The sequence below is a fragment of the Polyodon spathula genome, chromosome 7 (genome assembly GCF_017654505.1).
Source record: "Polyodon spathula isolate WHYD16114869_AA chromosome 7, ASM1765450v1, whole genome shotgun sequence".
Classification (NCBI taxonomy): Eukaryota; Metazoa; Chordata; class Actinopteri; order Acipenseriformes; family Polyodontidae; genus Polyodon; species Polyodon spathula.
In genome coordinates, this window is record NC_054540.1 from 36802772 (window position 1) to 36827940 (window position 25169).

General features: G+C 41.6%; 1 protein-coding gene across 5 annotated transcripts in view; it reads right to left on the reverse strand.

The window, feature by feature from the left end:
* LOC121318603 (dynamin-1-like protein) overlaps window positions 1-24997 on the reverse strand; it is a 44573-nt gene extending 19576 nt beyond the window's left edge. For 3 of the 5 annotated variants that reach the window (XM_041255463.1, XM_041255461.1, XM_041255459.1), the window contains exons 1-8: window positions 24758-24997; window positions 20788-20935; window positions 12102-12137; window positions 10447-10493; window positions 6270-6341; window positions 5531-5617; window positions 4852-5014; window positions 3104-3224 (exon numbers count right to left, since the gene is read on the reverse strand). In XM_041255463.1, the coding sequence (XP_041111397.1) occupies window positions 3104-3224; window positions 4852-5014; window positions 5531-5617; window positions 6270-6341; window positions 10447-10493; window positions 12102-12137; window positions 20788-20935; window positions 24758-24859 (776 nt within the window). In that variant the 5' untranslated portion in view covers window positions 24860-24997. The remainder of the gene's footprint in view (window positions 1-3103; window positions 3225-4851; window positions 5015-5530; window positions 5618-6269; window positions 6342-10446; window positions 10494-12101; window positions 12138-20787; window positions 20936-24757) is intronic. The other 2 variants (XM_041255462.1, XM_041255460.1) reach the window with 1 other exon arrangement.
* Window positions 24998-25169: the final 172 nt, after the last annotated feature.

Here is a 25169-nt window from a genome sequence, read left to right on the forward strand (position 1 = left end):
ACTTTCCCGGGTGGACTCCGTGCTCCACACACAGCTGTTGATTCAGCAGTTGCTTGGCTGCGCAAGAACAGCACACGCTAAGACAGAGTAAAGAATACATTTTAGACACTCCAAAACTACACAGGACAGAGAATTTAGACTTTTTTTTTTTTTTTTTTTTTTTTAAACTTGAGATATTCTCCATGTATGCATTTCCTTCATGCTTCTGTTGCTGAGTTTTTAAGGTCTGACATTTTGGGTGCTGCAGCTTTCTTTCCATAATTATGTAACCTTTCCAAGGACCACCTGAAGGGAGCCAGCGGAGAACCACGGGCCTATTGTATAAACTATATGCGAGTCAGTCGACGCAGGCAGTAGGTAAAGGACAAACACTTGTGGGTTCGGGTCGGGTTGCAGGTCTTATTAAAGTGGGTCCGATAGGGTCGCTGGTAAGAAGATGGTGTTGCAGCGGGTTGCAGGTTTGGGTCGGGTCCTGTAGTAACAGGTCGTAAAAAATCAGACTTGCGCAGGATAAAAGTTACCTAAAACACGTATTTAATTACCTTTATTAAGCCATTGTTCCCCCAAAAAATAACTCTTTCCTATGTGAATTACAGGGTTGTCAGCAGAGGTAGTCTGTTCAAACTGGGAGAGATTAAATTTTACCTACTTTTGTCCATATCTCTTTTGAAGGGTTAGCACTGTCAATCCCACTCTTTTTTGGGGCTCGATGCGATAAAACATCAATGGGGCAAAAAGGGCGAGTCAGTGATTTTTCTATCTAAACCCAATCCAAATGCATGCCAGTGACACACCAGTGTATAGCTAACATGGCCATTTCAAAAGCTGTATTATAGAGTTCCACGTTGGTATCCTTTGGTCCAAATAATCAAATCAAGTAAAATGCTTAAATGCTGAGGATGGTATGTTTAAGGGTAACATTGTGGAAATAGTTAAATTGTGGGGCAACCATCATTTTAACAATATTCATCTTTACCCATAGGGTAAGTTTAATGATCTTCCATTTATAAGTAATGGGGTAATGTTAATATTAAATCATTTGATTAAGATCTGGGAAAAGCAGAATTCCCTTTATTTCATGCCACCTGGGATCCATTTAAATTTCCATGGGGTCACTGTGCTTAATGTTCATAATTTGGATATTCAGACTATAATACCTGTTGACTATATCCAAATATTTTGGAAAAAGATTAATCTGTATCTGTGACAGAAATAGAATGAGTTCTGGTTGTAAATCTCCCTCTCGACCTGTGAGGGGGCTAAATAGCGAAAGGAGAAGACTCTGGATGGGCTGGCCTGACAGCTCGTTTCTGAGGTCAGGAAGTCGGTCAGCCTGGAAGGAGGCGAGAGTTGCAGGAACGTATTGGCCTGGAAGGTAAACGAGGTAGTAGCTGCAAGCAACAGACGCAGCTGCAAGCTATAGACGCAGCTGCAATCGTTTACCAAGGGGTCATGCGGGATAACATAAAAGGGGCCAGAGAAATGCTAATCTCTTCCTTCGCTTGGTTCAAATTGAGAGGAACAGGAAGGACCGGGAGAGTTCCCAAAAGACGAAAGTATTTGTGAGTGTTTGTTTGTTTTGTCTGTTAGTAACCGTCTGTGCTTGTGAATCACCAGACAGCCAACACAGATCAGGAGCTGTCGCCAAGGGCCAGCACAAAACCACATCAACACAGTACTACAGTCACGATTAACATTGCTAGCACTAATTGTACTGCACCACAAGCACTGAGAGTACTCACTTTGGGCTTTGTGAACGTGTGTGTCTAATTGTGTGTGTTAAACGCACCGTGCTTATTATTTACGGGAGTGGAACCCCGTTTTTCATCGTGCAATACATACTGTATTGCAAAAGTTTTATTATTTACTGGCTGGTCATCAGACCTGTTGGATTAAAAAAACAAATAAATAATCCATTTCATCTGTACTTTGTTGTTTGTTCTTTGGATTACTGCATCAGCACCGCACCTGCTATACACCTGTTCACGATCAGCAGCCACTTTGCCCCAGTATCCAACAGTGGTGTAATGGAAGCAACTGGGTCATCGATCAATAACAAAAAGCCATCAGCGTATAGGAGCAACTTGTGCTCCTCGTCATCACCCTGAATTACTTTGATTCCTGGATTTGCTCTAACTGCAGCAGCCAGAGGTGCTAAAACAATGGTGAAAAGGGGCAACCCTGTCTAGTGCTCCTTGATAGTTTTAAGAAAGGAGAAATTAACCCATTAGTGAGGACAGCAGCTCTTGGGCCTGAATAAAGTACAGTCACCCATTCAGTGAAACCGGGGCCAAAACCAAACCTTGACAGGGCGGATACAAAATATTTCCACTCAACCCTATCGAAAGGCCTTTTCTGCATCTAAAGATATTACAGCACCAGGGGCAGATCTTGACTGACGATTCCACGTAAGATGCTGCAATCTTCTCATAGTGTCAGCAGACGCTCCACTTTAAACAACGTCAACATGATCAGCATGTATAATAGTTGAAAAGGACAGTTTCCAACCTCATATCAATAGCCTTAGCCAGGATAATAAGACTGATAGGTCTATAGCTAGTGCAATCCATGGATCTTTATCTTTAAGAATGAATGATATTAGAGCGCCATTACATGTGTCAGGTAAAGTACCAGTATCTAAAGCCTCTGTGTAGACCCGTGTCAGAAGTATATCAATGTTTCGATACACAATGAACTGCTACACCTCTGTTCACTACGATGAATCGGATTAGTTTTGTAAAAGCACAAATCGATCAATTTATATTTTATATAGTGCCATTCACAGTGGACCACCACCACAAAGCCCAATTCAAATAATTAATCTATTAGACTCGATACAGGAAAGCCGTTTCAGATTTGATGTAAACAAGTCAAGTTTGAACCCCCCCCCCCCCTCCCTCCCCTCCCCCTCCCCCCCCCCAATAGGGTGGGGTTATTCCACCAACATGTACGGAGACATACAGTGGACATCCAACTTATTTGCTCTAGGAATTATTTCTTCCATACCCATACCTCCAAATGCTCTGTCAGGCACAGTGTTGGATGCCAAAAACATTTTACAGCCCATCATTTAATACAGACACATCATCTAGTAATTTCTTACCTATTGACAACGCCTATGATCCCCAGTTTCACTGGAATGACTCTGCCCATGAGCACGTCCATGGCATCAGTGCCTGCATCCATGAGGTCTAGTTTGGTGATGACTGCCAGGGTCCTCCTTCCTGGAGAGTGACAGAGACAGAGCCGTGAGAATACTGGGCCACTATTCACAGCATCTTATTTAGAAAAGGTTTTCTTTTTTTAAATGGATTCAACAACGTTCTGTATACATCAAACAGTTCTACAGTTTTCCAAAAGCCTCATGAATATCAAGCTATGCTGAAATGAGTGCTAACAGACACAGCAGTGAAATACCGAGTACTATTCACAATTTCTTATTTCAAAGTTTATTTTTTTGATTTCCCCACCTACCCACCCCCCATTAATTTAGGATGTGTACATATTCTAAAGACGGGCTGTATAAAAACTGCCTCATCCTGGTACCTTTGCTAAATATCACCTAGTTTGATTGCAGCTGTATAACTGGAGTGATTTTTGAAGTACCATATTCCGATTAATTTTAAATAAACATGTTAACTCCCCTAGTAAGTAATTCTCTATGACACAGCTCTATTTATCTCTCTCTATCTGCCTTTCACTCTCCCACAATAGCAGAGACTTCAATTACATTACATTAATTTCTTTTTTCCCCAATTAAAAGTAGATTGAATTACTTAAGAAAGAGAGCGGAACAAAACATCCTGGTAAGAGTGGCGCTTATCATTTGTTTAGGTTTGGATGACAGTCAGTATTAAAGTTATAGCCGATAACTCAATTAAGAATGTATTTTTCAGTACAAAAATCATCAAGACACAAAAAATCACTGTACAATTGATGACTGATCCAGCCCTCCTCCTCTCTGTTGCTGGCTCACTGGTGTGAGTCTTGTTTTCTAGATTAACCCAGAAGGATTCGCTCAACACAAGTCAGTCAGTTTAAAACTTGCATGCAAATTGAAAAAGGCATTTTATGTACTGTATAATATACCAATTTTGGGGATGCCAGACTGTGCAGTTCTCATTCCTCTTGTCCAACAACATATTTTCTAAATGAGCCTTTTTATATTCAAGTGGTTTCATCACTTTTTAACAATTGTTTCTTTTCTATCTTTTCCAGTATACATTTAGCACTCGGACATACAACACTCAGATACTTACATGTATACACACACACATATATATATATATATATCCGTGTGTGTGTGGTATATATATGTGTGTATATATATATATATATATTACATATATATATATATATATATATATATATATATATATATATATAATATATATATATATATATTATATATATATATACACACACACATACTATATACAACTATATATATATATATATATATATATATACACACACACACATACATCTCTCTCTCCCTGTAAAGTTCCTCAAACGCAAGTCGTATTTTTTCTTTGTACAAAACATGTGTGCGTGCGCTGGGCAGAGGGTTGTTTAGGTGGGATGGAGCAGGTTACAAAGTGCTCACCTACATACACGTCAAATCAGATGAAATAATCAGATATGCAGCACATTCGTTTAACCATCACTGAAATCAAAATATTATAGGGTCGGATATGTGAGTGCTGACTGTAGCTTGATATCCTTTTGGTTCATCTAATAAACAAAACTCACAATTCACGCTGAATTTAAGGAAATACACAGACAAAGCACAGCAACATATAAAATAGAAAAATACTACAAAACCACACGTTATTTTGTAACATCTCTCACCATCAGGGTCCACCTCCCTGGCCACCTTCAACGCCTCCGAGGTGGCCATGTCAGTATTAGCAGCTGTCACAGCCAGGATGATGCTGTTGGGGTTACTGATGTAACGCAGGATCAGATCTCGGATCTGGATTTCAATGTCCTTCGGTTGATCCCCAACAGGAACCTAAACAAAGAGAAACTTTACTCTCTGCTAGCTTTCCTGCAGATCTGGTACTTGCTCCCTAGACCAGGTCACCACTGCGTACCCTGACTGGAAAAACTGCAGAATGCGAGTGAAATTCTACAATGTGTGGAAATGTTTGTGGTCGTGTGACATCAAGTTATCAACTAGGTTTGTGTGTAACTATTCAGCAACAATCATGCACAAGCAGAAGGATCTCTGTGATTTCACAAGATACTGGATTCCAATTCAACTGGCTCACTCCTCAAAGCAGTGGCTGCACTGACAACCTTATCCATCTAGACAGTCCCCAGGGTGTTGCAGGAACGACACTTTGTATATATCATTGTTCTGCTTCACTCATCACAACCTGGTGAGCTTTGCAGTCATACGGAGCGGTTCTGGGTTACGGTGCTCCAATAATGATACCTGTATTTTGATTCAACTCACTCCATATCATTTCCGAACCTGACATTTGTTTCTCTGCATCGTGATGAATCTCATAACGAATCACTTTACCTTTGTAATCCCTGGCAGATCCACCAGAGTCAGGTTCACAACGTGAGGAGAGAAGATCTTGAGGTGAATGGGCTCGGCACTGATTCCCTGGAAAAAGAATGAGGATTGAATTATCCACAGAGTAATTTACTCAGTTTTAATAAACTTTCTAAATCACCAGTGTCTACAACATGCAATGTTACTAGATAGGCATAATAAACAAAAAAAGTTTGAGTAAGTTATAATGTGTTCAACTTTACTGCCCAAAACCCGAAAATATTTAATAAATGCAACAATTACAAGCACATTTAGCTCCTAAATGTAATTTCATTCTGATTTTTTTTAACACTTGCGGCAGTCAATTTAGCCATACATTATTTAAGAAGTAATACAACAATGTTACAACGTGTTTAGAAGAAAAAACAGCAAAAGAGCTTAATTATTTCTCTATTGTAATATTGAAAGGGAGTTTTCCCTTTTCATAAAAAGGGGTATTAACAACAACATTGGAGTAAAATACTTTGTGAATTTTTGCCCCATTGTGTGTCATCAGTACACCAGCACATTCTTGATTTTTTTAGAAAATTCTTTTTTTTAGTTTTATAGGGGGGCTTAACACTGCAAGCCAGTATAAAATACAATCAAAACAACAAACCCAGTTCCCATTTAAAAAAAATACAACCCAGCATGTAAACAAGTGCAGCGTATTTAGTGTGCAGATACGGACCGAAGGGTACGAGCATAAAATCAGCAGGGTTACCTTGTTGTTTCCAGAAATCCTTTCAGTTTCATTTTCTATCTCTTGTCTGATTTCATCAAAATCTGTGTAAATCTGAAACAAAGCACAGCAAACTATGAAGCAACTTAGCGATGTCTTACAGTTTGGATCATTGCTTTACAACATTTAGCTTAATAGTCTATATATCTTTCACACAAGCTTCATGGTTGTCCAAGAAATACTAACTACTCTTTTCAAATGGGGGCCAATCAAAATACAATCCCTTAACTCAGTAATAAAAATCTCAAGTGCTTCACTTCTTCATTATAACCGTACAACCCAGACCGTAACACATTTTAAAACAATGTATATTTTTTATTAACCCTTGGTTTTAAAATTCGTTGTGCGATTAGTTAAAACACCATCACGTTACACAATAGATTGCATTATAGCCTCTGAAGTTCTTAACTACAGTCTACACTCATAGAAACAATACATATTCCCATGGAAACTGCTGAGCTAGACTGATATGCTGACCATCACAAAGAAAAAGTACAGCGGAAGAGGGTTTTTTTTTTTTTTAGCTTTCACAGAAACGATGCGACAGCTGGAGATTTGCCAGATCTTTCAGAAAGTATGATTACTAACAAACGCAATAGAAAATGGCTTATTATAGGTCAGGGAAATTAAGTACTGCAAGTAGGATATTTACCTCCATTTTCAGTCAAAGTGTGTGACGAGGTGCCCACCCCTTGTGTGCATTTTATTATTTATGTAGATATTCATTTATTATTATTACTATTTAGTAGTAGTCCCATTTAATAACCGGTATGCGGACTACATCAGCTGCCCATTGGCAGCTGGTGTGCACCAGCTGCTCAAAGGCAAATGGTGAAAATTCAGTTCAGCACGCCCTAAACAAAAGGGGGTGCTAACAAAGACTGGCCATTAACTAAATAAATGAAAACCGATTCAAAAGGACTGCAAATTAAATATTCAAAACAAAAAGGTGGGGGGCGGGGGCCCCCACTGGTCGGCAAAGGCCGACATGTCGCCAGCAGACTCTGTGTGGGCGCACTCTAAATTAACCCGGGACCGGACCAGGGCCCTGAACATTGCTCTGCAGTCAAAGAGACCGTCCCCGGCGATCTTACACATCCTGGTCTTGTAGATGGCCAGTCTAGCAAGAGCCAGGAGCAGATTCACCAGAAGGTCTCACGCCTTGGTGGAGCCACGAACAGGGTGCCCAAAGATGAGAAGAGTGGGGGAGAAATGCAGCCAGAACTGCAGCAGAAGGCTCCTTTACAGAAGGAAGAACAGCTGCAGCCTGGCGCACAAAAAATAAATGTGAACTACCGACTCGGACAGACTGCTGAAAGGGCACGCGGCGTCCAAGTCAGTAAAGTGACGCAGGATTTCTCCTGACGCGAGCGCTCCGTGCAGCACCTTCCATCCCAAGTCCCCAGCTCCCCTAGGGACCAGCAGGGAGTACAGGGCCTCCCTCTAGGGACCGCCCCTCTCCGGTGGTCGGAGGGGATCAGCAGGACCAGAGAGCCGGGGGTGGGGGGGGGGAATTTGCTCTCCGGTCCCGAGGACCCCCTCGAGATACCTGACTGGGTGCAACGCTGCTTTGCTCTCCTGGATCGCTTGGCGGGCCGTTCTGACTGTCCCCCGAGCCGCCCTGGCAACCAGCAACTTGGGAGTCAGCCACTCCGAGGGGCCGCGATCCAGGAGATCCCAGACTCTGGTCACCTTGGCCGAGATCAACAGTCTCCGCACCGAGAGGGACTCCAACGCCTGTGCACCTAGGTGGGGGTTGGTACAGCAGGGGCTCCAGAAGGAATCCTTCGCCCTCGGTCGGAATGGCATCACGGCCGACGGAAAACATGCTCCGGGTCTTGAGCAGGTCATGGTAGAAGACCGGCAGCTCGGGGAGACTGATTCCCCGGAGATTGATCCAGAAGAGCTGCCGGTCGTAGCCCAGGTCGTGCAGCTGGCGCAGGAGGAGGCAAGCCAGCGTGCACCACTGTGGGGCCGGGTCTGCGTACAGGAATCTCTGCAGGGTCTGTAGTCAGATGGTGTGCACCTGACTCTTGATGCACACCAACCCCTCCCTCCCTCGGCCAAAGGAAGGCACAGCACCCCGACAGAGACCCAGTGCTTTCCGGCCCAGAAGAAGTCAGTCAGCTTCCTCTGGACCCTGGCGACAAACTCAGAGGGCAGGCTCAGGACTGTGAGTCCATGCCACAGCATCAACGCCACCAGCTGGCCCTGCCCCTGAAGGAAAGCAGTTTCAGCAGACCCGACCTCGACCTCGACCTCGGTTGCGCAGCAACTTTCTCCTCCAATTCCACCCAGTTGGCTGCAACCGAGGCATCCGCGGGGCTCGGATGGACTCCCAGGTATTTGAAGCTGTCCGCGCTCCACTGGAACTGCTGGAACCCGGCAGGGAGGGAGTCCACCCGCCAGGGATCTACCAGTGACCCGGAGCATTTGGTCCAGTTGATCCTGGCAGAGGACGCGGCACAGAATAAGCTCTGGCAGCTCCGCATCCTCTCCAGATCAATGGGATCAGAGGCCACCAGGAGCACGTCATCCTCGTGTCCAGCGCGCCGAGACTCCTGTGAGACTCCTGCGAAGGAGGCAGAGGAAGGGCTTGATGCACAGCGCGTACAGTTGTCTGGACAGAGGGCAGCCTTGACGCACCCCTCTCCTGAAGGCGATGGGGCACGGTCAGGGACCAGTTGACCTTGATCAGGCACTCTGCAGAGGCGTACAGCATCCGGAACAGGCCCACAAACCGCAGCCCGAATCCGAATGCTCTCAGGGTTCCAAGGAGATACTCGTGATCCACCCAGTCGAACGCCTTCTCTTGATCCAGGGAGAGGAAGGAGACCGACCAACCTGTCCTCCTGCAGTAGTGCAGGAGGTCCCGAACCAGGAAGATGTTGTCAAATATCGTCCGGTTCGGGACCGTGTAGGACTGGTTGGGGTGGATCACGTCTGCCAGCACGGACTTGAGCCTCCGGGGGGCAGCCTTGGCCACGATTTTGTAGTCCGTGCATAGCAGCGAGACCGGGCGCCAGTTCTTGAGGCAGAGCAGATCCCCTTTCTTGGGCAGCAGTGTGATGACCGCCTGTCTCATTGAAAGGGGCATCTCCCCGGTCTAGTAGGCTTCCGCCAGGACCCGCGGAAAGGCGGGCCCCATTAAGTCCCAAAACTTTTTGAAGAACTCCACGGTCAGCCCGTCGATGCCTGGCGATTTGTTGAAGGGTGTCGGTGAGCTCAGGAAATGGCCCTCAAACTCTTCGGCGACGCCCTCGCCAACCGTGGGAACTGGACCCGCGAGCGCACAAATGCACCCCGGGACCGCTGGAGCTGCAGGTCCCGCAAGGTGCTCTTCTCGTACGCGCTCTGCTCGAGTTGGTTCCCGCGAGCCTGGCGGTTCTCCAGATCGAGCAGCTCCCTTTCCAGCCGCTCGATCCGCGAGTCCCTCCACCTGCTCGCGCCCCTCATGTACTCCTGACAGAGGATCTTGATTTGCGCTTTCCCCACGTCCCACCACTGACGCCAACTGGGGAAGCAAGATCGCCTGCTGTGCCAGACTGTCCAAAAGTCCCGGAAAGACCACTCAAATCGCTCGTCCTCCAACAGGCTGTTGTTAAAATGCCAGTAGGCAGCGCCTTGCCTAGCTGGCATCACGGCCATGATCACGGCCACCAGGTTGTGGTATGTGAACGGCGCCGGCCTTATGTCGGAGGAGCGAACGCTGCGTAGGAGGGAAGCCGAGGTGGCCGCTTTGGTTTTGGGGGGCTTGCTTTTGCCCCCCTGGAGACTCCTGCCTTGAGGCCGGTTTGGGTGCAGTTTTGCGCATAGGTCGGAAGAGGCGCCAGCACCTTCCTCTTGCCCGATGCTGCTGGAGATGTTCCCCTGCCCAGTTGCGGCAGTGAGGACTTCACCTCCAGCAGCGTTTCTCTCCTCACCCTCGATGGCGAGGTGTTTCGTTTTTTGGGCTGCTTTGCTCTGAATAAAAATCATAAATCAGCTGCATGCAAACAAATGAACAGTTGTCACCGTTTCACCTAACCCGATTATCAATTACCTTCAACCGCCTCACTTTTGGTTGAAATCACACTGGAAAAAGTAAATTTGTAACAACGCTGCAAAAATGTATTCAGACTCATCCCACACTGAGAAGTAGCACTGGAACCAAGATTACCTTGTTTTTTGTGTGCAGAAACTTCCCCCATTCTTCTGATTCAACACCTAGGAAAAAAAAAAAAAATTGAAATAAAATATATAGTTGAATCTGTTAGGAGTGAGCAGTTTCCCCAACAGTAGGCAAGAAATCGCTGTGTATCAAAACAGTGGCTTTAAGCAAGTTTTGTAATTTTTGTATGCAATTATTATTATTGTATTTTTGTAATGTAAAGTTACTGACACTTTCTGAAATGGAAGACACATCTGCCGTGTTTCCTTTTCTAATATAAAATTGGTCACTGTCACATTAATCAGTTTTAAAATGCCAGAATGACAGCAAAAATGTTACTTATAAACACGTGTTGGACATATAAATCCATATTTAAAAAAATCAATTTGCAGCTACCGCACTGATAATGCAGGTCGGCCATTTTGAACCTCCAGTGAGGCAGTTCTGAGCTTGACTGTCTACTGTTAGGAAGCGCCCGCGGCGTGCGGATCGTTCAATAGGAAAAGCCCCTGGGGCGCTCTGCTAATTGAACACACTTCTGGTCTATAGGCCTGCATGCTTGTGTGCGTGGATAAAGAAATTAACTATTTTACTATTTCTCATCTTTAAATACAGTTGACGCCGCTTTATCGGGATGGCTGTCCCAATTAAACGAGAGGCATTGACCTTACCCACACTTATATTCACAATTTACGACATGCACAAGAGAATTCGTTTTTACTGTTTTATTTAATTTCTAAAAGAAAAGAAAAATCACAACAAAAGTGACTTTTAAAAATTCCTGAACAAAATGAAAATTGCTGAAAAAGAATAAAAATCACATCTCAGCAGAAGGCAAGACACCTTCAATGCTGACATGGCAACTTTCTTTGCAACAGCAGCCTAAGAAACCACAGGAGACTCTGGCTCCTTCAAGGGTTCAACGTGGTTTACGCAAGTTACAGCATAATCACTGCGCTGCGCTACACAAACCTTTGCTTTGAACAGTAATCTCCGTTGATCACTTGAAAATATTGTATCCCAATTAAACAAAGCGAAGTCCCAATTAAACTAAATAATTAAACTACATGAATAGCAAGTACCTTCTCCCAGTTTAAACAGAAATCCTAATTAACGGTGTCCCGATTAAGTGGCGCCGACTGTACTGTTATTTCTGTATTGAATTCTGGGCTGTTTGTACTCACAGGAACATTCCGATTAAACCACATGGTACTGCACAGAGGGGGTATAAATCAATGACTCAAATTTATTATAAGGCGTAAAACAGAACCTGATTTTATCTGATGTTCTCCAACTCTGTGTTTGTGCTAAAATTAAGTCAGATAGCCTTCTCTGATTTAACCATTTATAAAGTGGTATGATCTGGCTCTCTTTTTCCCTATAATTCCAGCATGCAGAGCCTTACCAGGTGCACAGTAGATCTAACAAGCGGATGACAGCTGGGTGATGGAGATGGTAAAGTGAAAACAGAACGTGAAAAGTTTAACTCGTCTGCATTTTAATCAACGCTCAAGAAGAGGAAATCACACGAGTACTACACACGAGGCATTTGTTTTTCTACAGCGGCGGCTAGCACTTCATGAAAGGTGACACTGGCATAGGAAAACAAAGACATGCGGACAGCACAGACAAGACAAGGACAAGAAACAAGAGTAAGAGGAAACCTTTGTAAAGGCGTCCATTTTTCCATGCGTTGGGGTCTGCAGTTGAAGAGAAACAGCACAGAAAAAGGGTTATGGACAGTCATCTGCACTAGAGAACCCAAAAACCTGTCCATAAATTTGCATTTCTGCTAGGCAATTTAACACACCAATATGATTACCCACTTGACAGAATATCAATGAAACTATGAACTAGAAAATATTTTTGGGTGTATGAAGACTTTTATGTAATGTATTGTATCCAACTACTTCAGAACTCCCCAGATCAAAGACAATTCCTAAAGAACCAAGAAGAATATTGACCTCTATTATTCAGAACCAGATTGGTTTAAAATGTCTAACAATACCCTGCTCAGGTAGAAGAACAAAAACAAGACTTTTACAAACTCTACCCTGGTGTTCTGTTGCTACTTCCTGTGCAATTGCTTTGTGGAATAGCTGTAATAGCTGATAACACTATGTAACACAATTTTTGTTCCTGGGTAGTAAGTGTTATTTCCTAATTGCTTATGCCTCAAAAGTATAGAAAATGGCTATTATTCCCCACAGACTTTGCTTTTGTGACCAGGACAGTGATATTTCAAAATATCACTATTTCCAATGGGAAAACGGGCAAATGTGTGTCTTTTCGTTCACATAAGTCAGAAAAAAACAACATATGAATCCAAATTAACATGTATTTATACTAAAGTAATACAAAAATGACTACAAAAGATTTAGAAGTGAGTAGTTTTTTGTAAATCTTTTGTAGTCATTTTTGTATTACTTTAGTATAAATACATGTTCATTTGGATTCATATGTTGTTTTTTTCTGACTTTATGTGAACGAAAAGACACACATTTGCCTGTTTTCCCATTGGAAATAGGTAAATTTCAAAATATCACTGTCCTGGTCACAAAAGCAAAGTTTGTGGGGAATAATAGCCATGTTCTATACTTTTGAGGCATAAGCAATTAGGAAATTTACTACCAGGAACAAAAAAAAATAATAATAATAATAATTTGTTACATGGTGTAATTAAACCACTACAGTGCCAGAAAGCATTCGACAAGGCTGCTTAAAGATCAAACAGATATACAAGAACTGATAGTGAAACTGGGTCAGATGTGCAGTCTCAGTGCTGTGTTGTGGACTAAAGCAAGATCAGCTGCCACTCACTTCAAAACCTTAGCCAAAAGAGGCTGATCACAGTAGGGGTATAGTTAGCCAGAACATCAGTTGGGCTTTTTTGTAGTGGAGTAGATAGTTATGTTGCTGCAAGCTTAAAATAGAGAGGGCTATATGACAGAAGTAAAAAACACAGGCGTTTACAATTGAGAGAGTGGCTAGAATCATGTTCACCCCAAGTTGTCGATCTTGGCTGTTGACTCAGCGCTGCACTGAGCTTTCCACACCTGTTTCTGTAGAATTAGTGAAGGAAATCAACTGGAGAAAGTTCAATTTTTCAAGGTTCTGCAATCCTACTTGTCAGACTCCCAAACAGTCCTGGTTCAGAAGCTTGGTAACATCCATTGGTTAGGTTTGGCAGGTTGAAAAGAGGCGACTGGTTGGACAGTAGCACTTAGGTCGTCCATTGATCTTCGATCCTTCTTATTGGCAAGTGGGTTGAAGTGGTGAGGCAACGCTGGCCATTTCAAACTGGGCAGAAAAACCAAGGAATTGGATCTATGTAACTGATCTGAACAGCAGAGGATCAAAGCATAGACATTGTTTAAAGACACAGACAGAAATATTGTACACTGAAGACTCACATGCACTGTTCAATGTTTGATTTGCATAAACTTGGAACAAAAAGGGCCCTATTTTAATTAATTATCTAAATAGTGGCGTTACTTAGATCCAACACTGTTCAGATCAATAGACCACTATGGTTTTCTGAAACACTGTAGGAATATGATATAGCACCATAGAAAAAACAGATACTTCCCTAAAACATCACTTCAGCTGAGACCTGAACTCTTATGCCCTTGGATTCTACACATGGACACCCCGCTGGATTATAACATCACTAGATATTTCAGATGATCCCAAGGGAGGACTCATTTCCTCTACAAAGACAAATAGCTGCCTGTCTTCAAACTAATTTCATTGCATACAACACTGCAGTGCCAGTGCTGTGGGTTCATATGTGCAAGACAGTGTACTGAACTAAATCACAAGCCTGCACATCCCAGGTAAAAGCTATGTACTGCTGGGAGCCTAGTCTGGGTTTCATTTCTGTTAAAATATTTCCAACTGGGAGCTCCCAAGTGGCGCATCCGGTTTGAGTCCAGGATATTGCACTGCCGACCATGGATGGGAGTTTCCTGGGGGCGGCGCACAATTGGCAGAGCACCACATGGATGGGGAGGGCCTAGGTTGACCAGGGTGTCCTCAGCTGACCATGCACCAGTGACCCCTGTAGACTGGATGGGCTCTTGTGGGCCTGCCTGCAAGTTGCCCAGAGCTGCATGGTCTGAAGTAGCTGTATGGTGGGCCTGCAGAGTGAAAAGAAGAGGGTGACTGACGGCACACGTTTCAGAGGAAGCGTGTGTCAGTCTTCGTCTCTCCCGAGTCAGCGCAGGGGTGGCAGCAGTGAGCCGGGTTGAAATAAAAAAATAATTTGGCTTTCCAAATTGGGCAGAAAATGAGAAAAAATAATTGCCGATTCCAAATTCCATTTATATATATATATATATATATACACACACACACACACACACACACAAAAACCAGTCAAAAGTTTGAGTACACCTGCTTGAAACCAGGTTTTTCATGATTATCTATGCTTTAACTGTATAAGCTTGTCTATATATACTTAATATTTCATTATATGATACGTGTCCTTATATAAGCTGATAATCATAAGTGAATTGCATTCAAAAATTTAATTTTTAAATGAACATCTAGATCTTGTCAATTTCAATGAAATGGTCACCTAAAGCAAGGGGATTTCTGTCTGAAGCCCAAGTCAGTTAAAAGTCTGAAATGTGTATAACACTGTGTTAGTACTGGCCTAAGTATAAAAGTGTATTTGTTAGATGTTCTCTGAGTTAACTAGCATGTTATCTAATTAACCTTTTGTCACCAATTATTGTTAACAGGCGAGGGTCCATGATTACTATAAATATAGGTAGCATAAACACAAGTTTGTCATTCCTGAATGTAAGGGAGCAGAAAATGGCAAAATACGCTCAGTTAAGCAAAGAAAAAAGACTTACTTTAAGAAATTAAGGTCAATCTTTAAGACAAATCCTAAGAACTTTGCAAGTGTCTGTAACTGCTGTGGCCAAGACCATCAAACGATTTGAAGAAACTGGCACTCATGAGGACCGAACAAGGTCAGGCAGGCCAAGGGTGACCTCAGAATCAGAGAACAAGTTCATTCGAGTCACAAGTCTGCGAAACCGGCGATTAACTTCCCCTGAAATACAAGCTCAGCTAAATGCTACTAGAAGTACAGATGTTTCAACATCAACTGTTCAGAGGAGATTGCGTGAAGCTGGCCTAACTGGAAGAATTGCTGCAAAGAAACCATTATTAACAGTGCAGAATAAGAGGAAGAGACTTGCCTGGGCCAAAAAACACAGAAACTGGACGTCTAAGGAGTGGAAGTCGGAGTATTTGTAAGACGCCGAGAGGGTGAGCGCATGAGTTCTGCATGTGTGGTTCCCACGGAGGAGGCAGTGTCATGGACTGGGGTTGTTTGCTGGTGACAGAGTTGGTGATCTTTACCAAGTCCATGGCAAGCTCAACCAGCATAGCATACTTCAGAAGCATGCCATTCCATCAGGATTACAGCTAGTTGGGCAGTCCTTCATTCTTCAGCAAGATAATGACCCGAAACACACCTCAAAAGTGTGTAAGAACTATCTGGCGAAGAAGGAAAGTGAAGGACAACTCAAGCTAATGACCTGGCCTGCCCAGTCTCCAGACCTCAATCCCATAGAACTTGTATGGGACGAACTGGACAGAAGAATCAAAGCAAAGCTACCCACAAGGGCCATACATCTCAGGGAATTGCTGCAGAAGAGCTGGGAAGACATGTCGGGCGATTTCCTGCTGAAACTTGTTAACCGAATGCCTCGTGTTTATGAGGCTGTTAAGGCAAAGGGTGGCTATTCTGAGGAATCCAAGATTTGGAGACAGTTTTCAAATTTTCTTGAACATTGCTCTGATACTCCTTATGTTTTGTTTTGAATATTATAACATGTGTTTTCATTTTCAAGTATTTACAGAAATGTATACGACGTAAAACATTGTCAATTATGAAAAAAACCTAGTTTCCAGCAAGTGTACTCAAACTTTTGACTGGTACTAATACACACACACACGCAAAGTATTTGCCCCCTGTTTGATTTTTGCATTTTTGCACATTTTTCACATTGAATTTGGTCAGATCTTTGTAGGTTGTAGTAGTATATAGAGGGAGTCAGAGAAAAAATGACACCAAAGTTTGGCGCTTCTTTCATTTGTTTGGTGTGCAAGGTAATTAAACATGCAATCTTCAGGTGTGAAAAAGTTATTGCCCCTCCAAGTTAACTCAACCCAATTAAAGGGATAATTACACTGAATACATTGGTTAACAATCAGGCCTGATTTGGGCCAACCCTGCCCAATATAAATCTGACTAACTTTGGTCCTTACCATCCGAGCGAAGTTGTCAGCACACAGGTTCTAGAGGCACATCATGCCACGATCAAAAAAAATTCCTGAAGACCGCCGGAAAAAAAGTTGTAGATGCCCATCAGTCTGGAAAGGGAAACAAAGCCATTTCTGAGGCTCTGGGGCTCCACCAAACCACAGTGAGAGCCATATTGTCCAAATGGAGAAAGTTTGGGATGGTAGTGAATCTTCCCAGTGTGGCCGTCCTGCCAAAATCTCAGCAAGAGCAAGGCGTAAAATCGTCCAGGAAGTCACAAAGAACCCTAGAACAACATCCAGGGATCTGCAGGCCTCTCTCGCCTCAGCTAAGGTCAATGTTCATGACTCCACCATCACAAAGACACTGGGCAAAAATGGGATTCATGGCAGAGTAGCAAGGCGGAAACCACTGCTCACTAAGTAGAACGTGAATGCTCGTCTCAAGTTTGCCAAAAAGCACCTGGATGATCCTCAAATTTGTTCTGGAACAATGTTCTATAGACAGCCTTAGCAAAGTGTCTGAGGAAGATCTTTTTGTGAACTGATACTGTATTTTGATAATGGTTTTGAAGGAAACGGTCAAAGACACAGAATACATGTTTCAATGCTGCATTCTGTTACTCAGAGCTTGCTGTGCCAGCTGCTCTCGGCTGCTGTCTTTCTGAAGTCACACACAACTTTCAGAGAAACGCCCTCTCCAAACCTTGCAGCACAGCACATTTGAAACGTGCTATATTTACATTTGTCTGGATTATCAACAGTCAGTTTAATGTAATAGATAAACATTAACTATTGTACAATTATGCATCACTTATGGATTTATTACATAATGTTTGTTTAAACAATTGATTTATTTAATCTAGGGTGGACAAGGCTCCGCTAACAAGGAGGCAGCAGTAGTTTTAGTGGTTATTTGCATTACAATTAGCAGGTCACTTGTGATCTTTGCATCGTCCCTTTGGTTCAATAACATTTCAAAGCTGTGCTGGGCTATGCAGAATCTGCACAGATTTCTGTGGGTGTTGACTGACATCTACAGCGCATCTCCGAGATTCTGTGCAGCACTGCGGAAATCAGCTCTATAAGAACACGACCAATGTCTCAAATAAAACTAGCACAGACCCGCGACTCCGGCAGGATCGCCTACTTATTATTAACATACTTTTGTTTAAACAAGTTATAAACGTATTCAAATTTTCTTAGGTAAGAAGAATTTTTATTTATTTATTTATTTACAAACTCCACATGTGTAACAACACCATATAACAATTTTTTTTTTTTTTTTTTTTTTGTTCCTGGGTCGTAAGTGTTATTTCCTAATTGCTTATGCCTCAAAAGTATAGAAAATGGCTATTCCCCACAAACTTTGCTTTTGTGACCAGGACAGTGATATTTTGAAATTTACCTATTTCCAATGGGAAAACGGGCGCTTTTGTGTCTTTTCGTTCACATAAAGTCAGAAAAAAACAACACATGAATCCAAATTAACATGTATTTACACTAAAGTAATACAAAGATGACAACAAAAGATTTAGAAGCGAGTAGTTTTTTGAGATTTACAATTATACTGTAAATTTACAGTATAATTGTAAATCTCAAAAAACTACTCACTTCTAAATCTTTTGTAGTCATTTTTGTATTACTTTAGTGTAAATACATGTTAATTTGGAGTCATATGTTGTTTTTTTCTTTCTATGTGAACGAAAAGACACAAAAGCGCCCGTTTTCTCATTGGAAATAGTGATATTTTGAAATGTACCTGTTCTGGTCACAAAAGCAAAGTTTGGGGGGAATAATAGCCATTTTCTATACTTTTGAGGCATAAGCAATTAGGAAATAACACTTACGACCCAGGAACAAAAATTGTGCTACATTGTGCTACCTAAGTGTATTACTAATATTAGTAACCTTACTGCAAATGCAATGAACACTGTTACACCCATTTACAACTAAAATACTTTTTTTTTGCTTTACATATTTTATTTATCCGGTTGAAAAAATAAACAATTCATCTCTGCTCTTAAATATTAACCTGTGGTACATGTTTGTTTTAAGCAAAAGACCAATCATTTCCCAATTATATTTGCCATCAGCTAAACAAAGTATTTATTTGTTTATTTATTTAATTTTATACATGAATGTTTTAACAAACTACAGCACCACGTCACTGAGCAAATAATAGATCTTAATACTGTTGTAGTATAACGCTCAGAGTGTACAAGTCTTCTTTTTTTTTTTTTTTTTTTTAATTATTCTTCGGATTGTTTTTATAAAAAGAAACATACCAAGTTATTTGGCAGAGTAAAATACTAAATACCAAACGTTTAAATCATTCCATGAAAGGAAATGTGTTTTTCATACCATACAAATTTTATACCACCCCATCCCTACTGGACGACTTGCTATCATTGAAGAAACCATGAATTCTGCTCTGCATCAGCGAATTCTACACGAGAATGTTAGGCCATCCGTCCGTGAGCTGAAGCTGAAGTGCAGCTGGGTCATGCAGCAAGACAGTGATCCAAAACAAACAAGCGAGTCTACATCAGAATGGTTGAAGAACAAGTTTTGGAATGACCTAGTCAGTCCAGACCTAAACCCCACTGAGATGTTGTGGCAGAACCTGAAACAAGCAGTTTATGTTCAAAAACCCACAAATGCCACTGAGTTGATATCTCTAGCACCATTATCAGTGCATGTTTCTGGGTCGTTTTCATTGGCTTGCCCTATTAACCTGTGTCACTTTAAAAAATCTTCACTGCGGCGCTGCTGTTGCGCACCACGGTCATGATGAGTTTTTTATATACACACACACACACACACATATATAATCTGCAACAATACAAGCAACAGTTTCTTCAATTAATTCCATGGGAATGATGAATCAGCCCAAGCCAGAGCACCGGGTGTCATCGGCTGCTTGCTGAGGAGTGCTCAATCTGAATAATAAAATAAACAGGGTTGCGTTGCTCTAGTTGCATACTTGTCTTTTACTTAAGGGTAACATCGGGTATAATCTGGTGCTTTTATACAGATTGTATACCTATAGATTAATGTAGGATGAATCACAACCACTCAACATATAATTCAATCATTCCCAAAGGAACTGTCGGATTCAAAGTACAAAACCCGAAATTATCATCTTTCCAAAACCAATTGAAACTAACCAAATGTTACTTCAAAAGTATCTATACCTGAAATAATGCATGTACTTGCCATCTTAAACAAGCAACTAAAGCTTGGATCATAATAAAACTAAGGGGCACCCGTTAACGATTTTGGTAGTATAAGGCTTTCTGGTATGTTTTCTTCGCATCCTACAAATTACATTGGACAGCAAAATGAATCCTTACTTATCAAACAATCTGTAATAGCAATGCCATGGCGTTATCATAAGCACCAGCTCTCGCTCTAAAGGGGGAATGGACAGCACAGTGGCAGCTACAACGGTGTGAGCCCTGTGGCCACAGTTTCACATTGACAACGGTATGAACCACACAGACACTTAAAACATTTCAACGACGTCATCATCCTCTGATCTTTTAATCTCTCTCTCGACACCCTTCGTAGTAAACCAGAATGCTGCAGCTTGTGTGTCAATATAAACTCACCCGTATCAACTGGATTCACCTGTCTAAGGATCTCCTAGTTTGATTACACTGCTATCATAAATAGATTTTAAGATTCTACTTTTACCCCACAGCACAGGATCACTATGTTTCTAATCTGGCCTTTGAAGCTAGAGAAACTTGAAAAACAACTTGGTATGTTTGTGAAATATCCCTGTTACCTTCATTAAATGCTATCTTGTTTTGAATAATTTGAAGGGGCAGCTTAATGGTTACTACACTCTAGTGTACCAGCTGAACACAGAGAGAAGACATGCTTGAGAACTCTATGTATGCTACGGGTGCTTTTAACTGAAACAGAGTACTGAAACAGAAAATGATATATCCACGACAAAGAAATTGTAAACACTTAGAAGACTACATTTGTTAAGATCCATAACTATTTTATACAGGTTCCAAGCTGGACTTCAGGGAAGTTACAGCAGGCAGCTGGTACCGTTTTCTTCAGCTGCAGCTTTGCGTCGATCCTCTGGGGTCAGGTTCACCAGCTGTAGGATGAGGGGTCTCCGAGTCACAACCCCTGTGCCTCTGGGAAGCAGGTCCTTCCCCACCAAGCTCTCCAAAACGGAACTCTTTCCACTGCTCTAGAGAGGATAGAAAATAATACTGCACATCACTTACAGATTATAAATCACGTAACCAGCCAGAAATCCAGTCCATCTTATCCGCTGCATGTGTACAGATATCATTCCCAACACAGACACAAATTGAAGTTAAAAACTGTGCACACATGTATGTAAAGTGAGCCATCAATCACACAGTGCCTGAAAGGGTACAAATATTTGTATAAAATGAAGTTTATCAGATTATAGCCAAATGCAATCTAGAAAGACAGACCGTATGTATGATAAGCTGGTGCAAAATCAAGGCACTTATCATGCTCACCATGTAGCGTGCAACAGACAGACACATCAGCTGGACAGTACCATTCATCCAGAAAGCACATTCACGATCCCCGTTTAAAATCCTATATTTAACAGTGTGGTTCAAAGCTGAAGTTATCTTTGGACCTACTGTACAGTATAGGAGACAAAGTAACTATTGTTCAGTCACTTGACTTTGCATATTATCAGCAAATAAAAAGGACAGCAACCTCTCTCTATTGTGATCCCTTTTGTTCAAGTGTTTGACTCAGCACCACAAAGCAAGGGGAGAACCACAGGGAATGCCAGAGAGACACAGGCATATAACTGTCCAATAAAAGAAACAATCCTAATCATGTAATATAATGGATGATGAAGCCTATTCAGATTATTAACAAGTATATTATCTACAGCTCATAGTGCAGTCTAGAAGAAATGCTATTGATATGATAGACAGACAGACATAGTAACTAAAGTAAATAGATCAAAAACAGAAAGCATTAGGAGATTGCACAGAGTATGTTTCAAATTGCAATCTGTATAATACCTTGGGAACCATTAAGATTTTACAAACCTGAAAAATAAAATGTATAATCCTCTACATAGGGATCTTTATTCATGATTTTGATCCACGAGGCAGAATAAGTACCAGTCATTGTGCAATTAGCCATTAACCAGCTATTATGAATAGCATGCTAAAAGGGGTTTATCGTCACGTACTTTGGGTCATAAATCAACTGGGGAATATATTTCTCAACATTTACTTGGGGACAAATCACCCAGATCCTGCTCCCTCCTGCAACCAAGCTGTTTTTCTGTTCCCTCAATACAGAACTAATTTCAATCACAGCACCAGCATTGTTGCAGGCAGAATGGTTTGAATACACCACGATGTTTAGAATAAAATAAATAATAATAATACAATCTAGCGAGAGTGGCAGCAACATCCCTAGTATCTCAGGGCAGAGAGTTTCACAGAGAAGGTGTGGCCTCATTACAGCTGCCCAGACTAATTAGTTTAGTTTTTTGGTAGGATCTCAGCATCTCTGGATCTTACCCTGCACTGGGACACGTGCTGTACCCCTAGATAACATAAAGGCCCCACTCAGTGATGCAGATCCCAGACATGCAGAGGCTGATCAACGTTGATAAAGATTACCACGTCCTTTAAAAAGGGTTTAAAGGACATTTACTAACAGTGCTTTTGGGCAGGGTCACCTGAACATGGGATATTATTCCAAGATGTGTTTGGAAATACAGGGAGGTTAAGAATATACACTTTACAGGAGTACTATGCGAAACATGGGGTGCAGTTAATTGTGCAGATGTGAGTTTAAACTTAAAACTGTGTGGATTAAAGACAATGGGAAAAATGATGTCAGAGTATAGGGATTTATAGGAATGCCATAACAGTCATATGGGGTGGTAAAGACAAAACAAGACAACATGTATTTACTTGATTTACATGTACTTGACTCAATTCTAAAACTGCACACATACTGCATCTCCTAAATTGACGAGGGTTACATTTCTGATAACGCTCCTAGAGTATTTATTATTTTTTTTAATTTGTGTGGTTAATTTTTGGTGTCAGTTGCTGGTTATTATTGTTAACCAGTAAATAAACTAAAGAGGTGAAGCATATCCTTTACATGGATGTCCTGGGGAGGGCAAGTGGCTTTACATTAATAAAGTGCATAACAAATGCACAACTTTACATGTACAGCTCAAACAAGACACCAGCTGGCTCCTCCACTATGTCTTGAGCTCCATCCAGTCCCTATGCTTTTGTAGACCGCTTGTAAAGAGATGCCACAACTAAACACATCAACTAAATACTGATCAGCAGGGCTTTTAGTTTGCCTCAAACAATCGTTAAATAAATTAAATCTCCCTGGTACCCTACACTGAGTCTCACGTAGCTAGAGTAGCTAAAGCTCCCTTACTAAAGCTCTGCTTGTATGTGTGATGAGAAATAGCAGAATCTAAAGAAAAAAAATCATCTTGCTTTTTAAAGACAGGTAACTTGGTTTCTGTATGCACCTCTACTTGCAAAGGTGCTGCCTGACAAACTGCGTGCTGCTTTTCTGTGGTTCATTAGGAAACACGCGTGGTCCTAATCAAGCAGTACTTTTGTAACTACCTGCGCACTGTTCTGTTCAACAGGCTTGGTTATTGTGCAAATTGACCGATGTCTTGATGTCACCATCCTCTCCAGATGTCATCTCCCCGCATCAGTCACAGCACCTACCAATTGGCAATTGTATTCTGGAATGTCGGTCAGTCTCTGATTTCCCTGTTTCTGTCTTGGATACAAATGCTCCAAATGTTGTTGGCCAGCTAACTACTCATGGTCTTACATACAGCACAGTCAATCACATGGTTCTACTTGATGTGCCAGCTTAGTTCCAAATAAACATTATTTACAAATAAAGTGGCAACGTCCTATAAATTCTGCTTTTAAGACCAACAGCATGCAGTAATTCCACACCTAACGTTATAAATGTTTGGGTCTTCATCGCATCGCTGTCCTAGATTATTTTCAATTCACATATAGAAGTACATGGAAGGGTTTTAGAAGAATCCTATAATATTAGCTCTCAACTCTCATTACTTTAAGTTATGTTTTAGCTGTAGAACATCCAGGACATAACATTTATAACCCTGCTCGATGCAAGTAGTAGCATGCGAATGCAGATATTTGCATCACAGTAAACTTACATAGCTACATTCAGTTTCACTGGGGAACATAAACAAACTACACTGTCAATACAACCAGCTTTCTGTGTAAGACTGCGGTAAACAGGCTCCAAGGAAATGTATTTCAGTAAACTGAACATACACTTCTCTCGTTTGCATTGACAGAAACACGGAGGGATACATTGCCTTTCACAAGACCTCAATCGAAACAAGGCGACTGAGTGACGGTTTACAGAGGAGATCGTCTCCGTATAACCTGCGTGGCATTAATATATCATATGAAATCACAACTTGCATCTCTAGCACCATTATCAGTGCATGTTTCTGGGTCGCTTTCATTGGCTTGCCCTATTAACCTGTGTCACGTTAAAAAAATCTTCACTGCGGCGCTGCTGTTGCGCACCACAGTCATGATGACACACACATATATATATATATATATATATATATATATATATATATATATATATATATATATACACACACACACACACATATATATATATATATATATATATATATATATATATATATATATATATATAAAAATACATATTTTACATGGATTATGTGTATATCGCGTAAAATACATATTTTGGTGAACAATTTAGCACGCACATATTTTATATAAAAAATGGTTTTGTATCCTCCAAGTACAGTTGCATTTATGCAAACTATCAGTACGCATTTTATTTTCATACTTCAGTTCACGTAGTGACACTGCAATGTCGTTTGTTTTGTTTTCTATACCGTAATAGACATACCATATTGCTCAATTATTTCATGCCATTGATATTACAATATAATATACAACCACACAAATTCAGAGGTTTTTTTTTATACCTGTGTTCCTACAACAGCAATCTGCGGCAGTTGGATAACATCGGAGCCCACCGTGTTGAAGACGTCCTGAAGTTTGTTTATTACCGGGATAAGTGCCTCCATGGTTCAAGGAAAAGGATAATTTGGAAAATGAATGAACTACCCTCTTGCAGCGAGGCGCTGAAAGTCATCCAATGTCCCTCACAGTTCCACCATTTAACCAACCCGACCCTCGAAACGACCGCAATATTGTTATCTACGCTGCATTATGGGGCTTGGTGTTCTCAGGGAAGGAACTGCAGTAATGGTTATAAGCGCAGCAGCGAGGAAAATAAACTACAAATCCCAGCGGCGGTAGCATACGAGATTCCCCGAGACTCATGGCGCTGCGAAAACTGGGGTTTGTAGTCCTTTATAGGCAACGCTGAAGTTG